Below are 10,000 nucleotides of genomic sequence, written 5' to 3' on the forward strand. Positions count from 1 at the left end.
GTAGCGCTCCAAGGCCTGTTTGAGCAGCTCCTGACAGGTGGACCTGGTAGAGGCCAGCACCGCTTTGTACTGCGCTCCCTGCACCACCGACTCGCCGAACAGTTTGATCACCCCGGGGGCACGTGCGTCCACCGAGAGCTCCGCCTCCCCCTCGCCCGGCGCACGTGAGCCACCGGCGGTGGAAAGGGGCGGGGCGGAGAGCCGCTGCTTTCCCTGGCTGCGGTTGAGTGATCGCGTCCTTCGCCCCACCGTCGTCGTCGTCACCCCCTTTCCTCCCCCCTTCCTCTCCCGTGGGCTGTCAAGCGTGGCGGCTTTGGCGCTTCGATCTCTCGACTTGTCTCTGTGGCCGCGGGGGGTGGAGGGCGCGGAGGCGGCCGGTTTGGGCAACCGGCGTTTGGGCGATCTTCCCCGGGCTTTGGAGGAGGAGGAGGAAGAGGTGGTGATGGTTGTGGTGGTTGTGGTGGTGGAGGAGGAGGAGGAGTAGGAGGTGGCCGCCGTGGAGGTGCAGCTCTCCTCTGTGGCCTGCTGCTGGCGGTGGTGTCCGGTGCCTGACGTGGTGGCTGTGGCGGCCAGTGGCGGGGGTGGTGCTGCTGGCCGCTGCGAGAGAGCGACCTGACCGCTGTCCGGGTGGACGCCGGGTGGACTGGCGGCGGGTGCGGGCCGGTGCGGCCCCTCTCTTTGGAACATGGCCAGGCCGGGTCGGCTCCTGTTGTTTTAGGGGATGGAAAAGCCGTGGTGGTGGTGGTGGCTTCGGCTTCTGGAAACCCTCCTCCACTCAACCTACCCCAGCTACCCCCACACAACCCCCACAACTAACCCCAACACCAACGCCGACCGCCAACTTTCTCTTCGACTTTTTCCTTCACCCTTCGTTTTTTTCTTTTCTTTTTTCTTTTTTACTCTCTCTCTCTCTCTCTCTCTCTCTTTCCTTTTCAATCCGTTGCGTGTTGCTGGCTGCCCCGTTGGCAGCCTCGCTTCATTGGACACACCAAGACTGACCACCAGCCGCCCGCCACGACCCAGTGAATCTGCTGCCCAAACCGCTCACGGTCACTGAAACGTGAAAGAGATGGGGGGAGGGGGGGGTGGGGCTTGGTGAGTGGGTGGGTGGGTAGGTAGGTGGGTAGGTGGTGGAGTGGGTGTTGATGAGGAGTGGACATGTATAGGTAGGTACGGCCAGTGCCATACAGTTTAGTCTTGTCTTTTAGTGGAGTGGGTGGGTACGTGTGTGTGTGTGTGTGTGTGTGTGTGTGTGTGTGTGTGTGTGTGTGTGTTATTTGATGTGTGGGTGTGTTTTTGTTTTGGTGGGGGAGGTTGAGAGGGTTGTATATGTGGTTTTGTGGTGTGTGTGTGTGTGTGTGTGTGTGTGTGTGTGTGTGTGTGTGTGTGTGTGTGTGTGTGGTTTTGTGGGTGTGATTTTGTGGTGTGTGTGTGTGTGTGTGTGTGTGTGTGTGTGTGTGTGTGTGTGTGTGTGTGTGTTAGGGGAGTGGCGTGAAGAGGGATGGACTGAACGGACTGGGAGAGGAGATAACGAAATATAAAGTGGCTTTGCACCTGGCGGGTGGTTTGTTTACTTTTGTCTCAATCGATGCATTGCCGCATATGTTTCTGTCTCAATCTGTCTGTATTTGTCCGGATGTTTCATCTCGTTTGGATGTGTTTATTGTGTATGTGCGTGCATGTTTTATGTGAATGTGTGAGTGAATACACACACACACACACACACACACACACACAGGGGGGGGGGGGAGAGAATGAATTCAGACACAATCTAAATTCAGTCTAAAACGTACAATAAAATCGACTTCAATACACTGCAACAATCCAACCACACAGAAGCAAACAGCACACACTTAGAAACACCTGGTGGAAATAGATTCTGCAGAGATCACGAGACACAAGAAAACAAGTTATCACGTTAGAGTGAACTTTCAAAAAGAAAACACATTTAACATAAAAATCAGTATGCAACACGGTAGAGAAAGAAAATAATTGAATGTCGAATTCAGTTTGTCGAGCGACCTTAATGGCTTCATATAATAAATTAAAAGCATTAGATTAAAATAACCACAACCTGAAGGTGACAACAAAAAAAGCGGGAAGCATTTTTTTTTTTACAGTCTAAATCTGTGATAGCATGGTGTTTGAATCAAATCCTTTTGAGGCATGATTTGAGGGGAGATGGTTGTAAAGAAGAGGGGAAAGGGGAGGGGGGCGGTTCCTTACACCTGTAAGCCTGTTGTGGTTCCCTTTTTATTGCGCCTTTACGTCTGATTGATGGCTTGTTGAGCGTGCTGTTGCCTTGGTGACTGTAGGACTGCGCCATAGTTTCTTGTTTTCCTTTTCTTTTTTCTCATTGCTATGACTGTGTGTTTTCTTTGTGTATGGGGGTTTCTTTCTTCAAAGACCACATTCGTACCTTTGGACAATTTCAGCGTGCACGTCCGCCTGTCTCCAAAGGCAATTTCAATCTGTTTTGCTCCTGTTTCCTCTCTCTGTCTCTCCCTGTCTGTCTCTCTGTTGTATGCGATTGCATGCAAGCAGACATGGACATAATTTGGAATTTCCCCTTTGTGATGTTATGCTTTTCGTTTCTTATTGCGTACTTGTGATATTTTCCGTTTTTATCAGGACAGGATGACATGTCTAATATGCTTTTTCTCCTTGCCTCCCCTCTTCGTCCTCTTCAGTTAATGATTGAACCACACTATTGAAAACATCTGACGGAAAACAGAGATGAATGATAATGGACAGAATAATGACAGCGTTTCTTTTAACATGAAAACAACAACAACAGCAGCAGCAATAGCAGCAACAACAATGATACTGCCAGTCTACGTACGCACACACAGTCTGCCTCTGGTACACATGATTCCTCATTCTTGTGCCACAACTATTTAATGTGTCATACGGCATGGGTTTCACCCTACCCTTGTTTAATTAAAAATATATGCATCTGTAGACTACCAATAATTATCATTTCGACCATTCGTTCGTACAAAACAGCCTCCCTCTTTCGTCTCTCGAAACAACAGAAACCCACGGAAAGTCAACTCACGGACGTTCCCACAACGTTGCTTGTCTCCTTCTGATTAAAATTTGGGCGATGAGGCTTTCTCTCGTGCCCTATACATCATGGTATTATCGGACATAATTAATTTTCTGACCTACATACTACTCCAGAGAAGTGTGTACATGTCGTGTGGTCAGTTCAGTCAATTATGCAAATGAGTTCATTTAACGCCTTTAGTTTCGTACTCAAAAGCGTGTGTTGAATTCGAACAAGACTGTTAATGTGTCCTTCATCATAGTGGGTGTTAGTGTCATATGCATTATTGTTATTGTTGCGGAAACAATACAGCGTGGAAAATGTTGAAATGAGAAGTTTGTGGGAACAAGTGGAACGATATTGCAGGGCCAAATCAGTGTATTCCGATGAGAATGCAGGCCATGGTTTTTCGTTGTATTGCATTGCACTGTACTGTACTGTACTGTACTGTACTGTGCTGTGCTGTGCTGTACTGTACTGTACTGTGTTGTGCTGTGCTGTACTGTACTGTGCTGTGCAGTGCTGTGCTGTACTGTACTGTACTGTACTGTGTTGTGCTGTGCTGTACTGTACTGTGCTGTGCTGTGCTGTGCTGTACTGTGCTGTGCTGTACTGTGCTGTGCTGTGCTGTGCTGTACTGTACTGTGCTGTGCTGTGCTGTACTGTACTGTGCTGTACTGTACTGTACTGTACTGTGCTGTGCTGTGCTGTACTGTACTGTACTGTACTGTACTGTGCTGTGCTGTGCTGTGCTGTACTGTACTGTACTGTCCTGCGCTGTGTTGTGCTGTACTGTACTGTACTGTACTGTACTGTGCTGTGCTGTGCTGTACTGTACTGTGCTGTGCTGTGCTGTACTGTGTTGTGCTGTGCTGTACTGTACTGTACTGTGCTGTGCTGTACTGTACTGTGTTGTGCTGTGCTATACTGTACTATACTATGCTGTGCTGTGCTGTGCTGTACTGTGCTGTACTGTACTGTGCTGTGCTGTGCTGTACTGTGCTGTACTGTACTGTACTGTGTTGTGCTGTGCTGTACTGTACTGTGCTGTGCTGTGCTGTGCTGTGCTGTGCTGTACTGTACTGTACTGTACTGTGTTGTGCTGTACTGTACTGTGTTGTGCTGTGCTGTACTGTACTGTACTGTGTTGTGCTGTGCTGTACTGTACTGTGCTGTGCTGTGCTGTACTGTACTGTGTTGTGCTGTGCTGTACTGTACTGTGCTGTGCTGTGCTGTGCTGTGCTGTGCTGTACTGTACTGTACTGTGTTGTGCTGTGCTGTACTGTACTGTACTGTACTGTGCTGTGCTGTGCTGTGCTGTGCTGTGCTGTGCTGTGCTGTGCTGTGCTGTACTGTACTGTAGTGCATCATTGCGTTGTGTTGCGATGCTTTGTGCTGCGTTGCGTCGCGTCGCATCGTATCGCATCGCATCGCATCGCATCGCATCGTATCGTATCGTATCGTATCGTATCGTATCGTATTGTATGGCGCTGCATTGCGTTATATTACGTTAAATTACAGTCTATTCTTTTCCATAACTCTAATAACAACAAACTAAACTGTGCTGAATGAGGGATGCTCTTCCTTTATAGGGGCAGCGTGTTGCCATGATGATACAGCACACCATAATCCTGAGCCATCTTTCTGTCTGTCTGTCTGTCCCTCTCTCTCTCTTCTTTCTTTCTTTCTACATTTATATTTGGTGATATATCACAGAGTGGTTCCCTACATACTTACTCATACCAGAGACTACTTTCTTGTTCCTGTGGGTCATAGGAATGACGTGTGCACTGATAAATAAGTGCATGCTGCTCACAGGATCTCGGCGTGTTTTGTTTCATTGTCTCAACGGGAAGACTTTGTAACGCCATGATGACCACCACCCAGATATGTGGGGGTGTGAAGCGAATGAAGACGGGTGGTGGTGGGGGTGAGGGCGTGGAGGGCGGTAGGGGGTGGGGGGGGGGGGGGCGGGAGGTACGGGGGAGTGGGAATGGTACGTGACACCAAGCACTTCCTCTGATTTTGATTTTTGCCTCCAAGACGGGCGCGTTATTGACCAGAGAGCTAGAGAGAGAGAGAGCGGGGGAGAGGGAGAGAGGGGAAGAGATAAAGAGGAGGGAGACAAGACAAGACAAGAGAAGACAAATTCTTTATTTTCGAGGATAATAGATAAGCACTGGCGCGCTTTTTTTCCTCCAGTCTCCGCCCTGAAACAGGGTCTACACTACACAACAATGCTACTTAAAGTCATAGTATGAGAGAGAGAGAGAGAGAGAGAGAGAGAGAGAGAGAGAGAGAGAGAACAACAAATGAACAAATGTTTTGAACAAATGTTTTATTGAGAGTAAACTGGATAAGCTGGAATCTTCTTTACACCATGCCCTCCCTCACACACAAACACACACACCCCCACACACGCACAAAAGATGAAAAAGGAAAAAAAAATCGGTACGGACACTCGGTGTAGACAGTAACAACAACAGCAACAACTAAAACAACAAGAGTTAATCACGAAACATAAAAAATAGCATGGAATATAACTCAGTCACACACACACACACACACACGCACACACGCACCAGTTTACGCACGCATACATACACGGGCTGATATACACTAATCTTCTGAGCTCCTTTCCCTGTTCACATTGTCAGAGAGCAACGAAAAAAAAATGTTATTGTGTAGAAGCTCTCTCAAGAAGCTCAAACAAAACACAGTATATAAGAACTGTTTACAATTGTTTCATGAGATATTTTTGGTACTCTTTTTTGAGTGATACTAAGGTGGATTTATTTTTCAGGTAGTCGGGAATTTCATTCCATAGTTTACCATCAGAATACATAAGAGATGACACGAAAAGGTTAGTTCTCGGACGAGGGATAGAAATGGTATTTTTGCCACGAACACTTTTTTCAGGAAATTTCCTCTGAAGGTAGGATGGTGCTAATTTCTTTTTAATTTCGTACATAAAAACACCTTTATTAAAGATACATTTGGGATGGAAAGGAAGAATGTTTAGTTCTTTGTAGTCGTTAGTATAGATAGAAGATTTGAGGAGAATAATCTTGAGAGAACGTCTGTATATGCTTATGAGTGGTTTCAAGCAATTTTTGCTTGCTGAGTCCCAGCATGTTGAGGCATAGTCGATGTCAGGTTGAATGTATGCGTGGAAAAAATAGCTTGCGGGTATGTTGATCAAGGAAATGTTTAATTCTGTTCGGCTGATATAATTTTTTCGATAGCTTTTTACATAAAGCAGAAACATGATTAGACCATCACACACACACACACACACACACACACACACACACACACACACAGAGGGGTGAACACAGAATGGGTGAGCCGTCACACCATGTCACGTTTTCTGACTTTTCAGGTCACAGAATTTCAGGTCAAATTTATTAATAACAAATCCCACCAAAAGGCTTGCATCACTGATATCTTAGGCAGCATCTAGAACCCTGAACTGTATGCGTACCACGGCGGCCCGAGTGAAAGAGACATTGTTGTTGCAATGTTTTCTTTTGTAACACAGGAACAGTGTTCTCCCTCTCCTCTAAAATGAATGTTTGATTATTATGTGTCACAGTGACGAGTGTGTGTCGTGTGTGTGTGTGTGTGTGTGTGTGTGTGTGTGTGTGTGTGTGAATCTGTGTGTGTATATATGTGTGTGTGTGTGTGTGTTTGTGCGCGCGCGCGCGCGTGTGTGTGTGTGTGTGTGTGTGTGTGTGTGTGTGTGTTTGTGTGTGTGTGCGTGTGTGTGCGATCATAATCATAACTGTGTGCCAAATTAGGGAGACAGTGAACCTTGCGCCCCCTCCACCCCCCACCCCCCCCCACCCTGGATTAGCACGGTAAGAAGTGAGTGGCACGATTTTCAACCCTTTGATCCTGTGACCGGGTAGACCTACCTACGTCCAGAGCCAGATCCAAGTGAAGAGGACAGACAATTCCTGACCTGCCCACTGCCCTCTACTGCCCACACTGCACTGACACAGTCCATGCTCTGGTCAGCATTTGTGTGTGTGTGTGTGTGTGCGTGTGTGTGTGTGATGAGACAGAATCGGTGAAGATTTCAGTCAGAAAAAGGTACATAAAAAACCCACCACCAACAACAACAACCACCCAATTGTTTGAATAAATAAATGAATTATAAATGAATAAATGAACGTATATAATTATACAAACACATACGCAGATAAATAAGTAAACAGAAGTATGAAGAATGAATACATAAAGTGATAAAAGGCAAACACTAGTAGGTATGGATAGACAGACAGACAGATAGATAGATAGATGCCTCTGTATATCAACATAATGAACAAATAGAGAGATTTAAAGTGAAAACGAAAGAATGAGTGAACGGATAAACAAACAAGCAAGCAAATTCAAAGAAATAACGATAAAAACAAGCAAACAAACAAACAAACAAATGGAAATGGAAACGAATTCATAGAGGCATAGGTAGATAGTAAAATAGTTTAAGGCACATATAGAAATGAATAAAGAAATAAATATTTGACTAATAAATATAAAAAAGTAAATATATGAATAGATTAACAAATAGTAAAGAGTGGTAACTCTGTCCATTCACAAGGTACTCAACTTCAAGTCAGTGCTGCTTACGCTACCGATTCAGCTAGCACTCAGGTAAATAAAAGGTACACTGGAACAAACCCAGACACTTCCTCAAAAAGGAAGCGCCAGGCCTGTCCTTATACCGATCATTTGACATGTGCACACAGCAGCAAAGACAGAAGAAATGTGCAAACATAAATTAGCTTTTATTCAAGACTGGCATAGGCCTCTTTAATCCTGAACAAGCCAGACAGAACATATGCGCAATACAGAACAATGAATAGCTTTTATAGGCTGTGCATGACTGAAAGGTCGGTGACATCTGATGGAATTTGTTTACATAGCTTTGTATTCAAGCATTTATGAATGACATGTGTATCTACATCTATATAGATAGATAGATAAATAAATGGACTGATAGATAGAAAAATAGACGCGTGTGTGTGTGTTTGTGGGCGTGCGTGCGCGTATGTGTGTGTGCGTGCGTGTGTGTGTGTTTATCTCAAAGATTTCACACCATACCCCACATATTATATTCTAACCTCAAGTTTTCACAGACATGATGCAACACACACCAGTCGTATTGCTAATTTGTTTATTCTTACCGTGAACACATTCACATAGGGCCTTGGCGTTTGGCGACACCCGACCCATTCAGAGACGAGGCCTCATTTAGTTATGACACTGGAAGGACCTTGGTGTTTTCCGATGTTTTGCTGTCCGTCGTTGAAGGACCTGAAATGCATACCGATCTCATGGGCAGTCACGCTTGAAGCAGCAAGTGAGTGGATGAATGAATGAATGAATCAGTCAATCCAGCCATCAATCAAAAAATCAATGACACAGACAGAAAAAGTGTGTGAGAGAGAGGTAGACAGACAGATCTTCAGTGAATCAGACAGAACTGAAAGGCAGACACTGCGAGAGAGAGAGAGGTAGACTGACGCAGGGAAGAGAGAGAGAGAGACAGAGACAGGCTATTCGGATGGGACGATAAACAGAGGGGTTCCCGTGTGTGTAGCATGCACTTAGCGCACGTAAAAGAACCCACGGCAAAAAAGATAGTTGCTCCTCTGCAAAATTATGTACAAAAAATCAGCTTTGATAGAAAATCAAATACACATTCACACCACACACACAAACGCACGCACACACACAAGAAAAATAAAAGGGTGGCACAGCACTGTGGCGACGTGCTTTCCTGGGGAGAGAGAGCAACCTGAATTTCACACAGAGTAATCTGTTGTTGCAAAGAAAAAAAAGAAACAATACAACACAATACATTACGATAGAAAAACTCTCAGAAAGACAAGACACACGCGCATATACAGACAGAAGGTTGTGGGGGCGGGGTTAGGTGTGTGGAGTAGGGGTGGGGGTGGGATGTTGTTGTAGAACTTATGACTCATGCAAGCAGTAGTTTTGCTAGACTTGCAAGTGCCTGTTACGCATACAGTTATGGATATGCCGACACGCTAGCTGGATATAATAATAACCATGCATTCCAATTCCCGATTGTCGTGCAGCGAGTAGACCTACCACCACCAGTTCAGTTTGTCTGATGTGAACTGTTTGCGGTGCTGGTCACATCGCGCGCATGGGTGTGTGTGTGTGTGTGTGTGTGGAGGGGAGGTGGAAGGGGATGGTGGTGGTGGTGGTGGTGGTGCGAGACAGGGAGTGGGGGAAAACTGATTAAGTGCGGATCGTGATCAGCATGTGTGTGTGTGTGTGTGTGTGTGTGTGTGTGTGCCTGTGGAGGGGTGAGGAGGTGTGTGTGTGTGTGTGTGTGTGTGTGTGCCTGTGGAGGGGTGAGGAGGGGTGTGTGTGTGTGTGTGTGTGTGTGTGTGTGTGTGTGCGCGCGCGCGCTTATGTGCGTGTGTGCGTGCGTGCGTATATGTGTGTGTGTGTGTGTGTGTGTGTGTGTTTATGCGCGCGCGTGGATGTGCGTGTGCGTGTGTGTGTGTGTGTTTATGCGCGCGCGTGTATGTGCGTGTGCGTGTGTGTGTGTGTGCTTTTTAGGTTTTGTTTTAGGTGTTTCTATGTGTGTGATTGTATGTGTGAGTATTTATATGCGTTTATGTGTGTATATTTGTGTGCGTGTGTGTATATGTGAGGCTATGATTTAATCGTGTGCTTTTAGTACCAGGGAAGGGGTTATGGTCATGATACGTGTACCTATCAGATGTCGTTCTTAAACCAGTGAATAACTGCCAATTTTTAGCTGAAACAACAAATTTTCAAACGCATTTTTTTTTTTCGAGTTGTTCATGGTGCACATGTATGTGCCTTGTACAGCCGTTTGTGTACCCCCAGTGAGATTCCAGTGATTAATTGACCATTGAGAGCTTGTATGATTCAGCAAATATG

The 10,000-nt window shown here is 45.9% G+C and overlaps 1 protein-coding gene and 1 long non-coding RNA gene across 2 annotated transcripts in view; both read right to left on the reverse strand.

Moving 5' to 3' along the window:
• The window catches only part of LOC143282356 (uncharacterized), a 46,434-nt gene extending 45,595 nt beyond the window's left edge, over positions 1-839 (reverse strand). The window contains exon 1 of the mRNA XM_076588004.1: positions 1-839. This exon is cut by the window's left edge and continues 1,184 nt beyond it. Within this exon, the coding sequence (XP_076444119.1) occupies positions 1-687 (687 nt within the window). The 5' untranslated portion in view covers positions 688-839.
• Positions 840-927: 88 nt separating this feature from the next.
• Positions 928-10,000, reverse strand: part of LOC143292244 (uncharacterized) — a 27,019-nt gene continuing 17,946 nt past the window's right edge. Inside the window, exons 2-3 of the long non-coding RNA XR_013056637.1 lie at positions 8,239-8,368; positions 928-1,053 (exon numbers count right to left, since the gene is read on the reverse strand). This is a non-coding gene — a long non-coding RNA (uncharacterized LOC143292244). The remainder of the gene's footprint in view (positions 1,054-8,238; positions 8,369-10,000) is intronic.

This window comes from Babylonia areolata, chromosome 1 (assembly GCF_041734735.1).
Source record: "Babylonia areolata isolate BAREFJ2019XMU chromosome 1, ASM4173473v1, whole genome shotgun sequence".
In the NCBI taxonomy this organism is placed as follows: domain Eukaryota; kingdom Metazoa; phylum Mollusca; class Gastropoda; order Neogastropoda; family Buccinidae; genus Babylonia; species Babylonia areolata.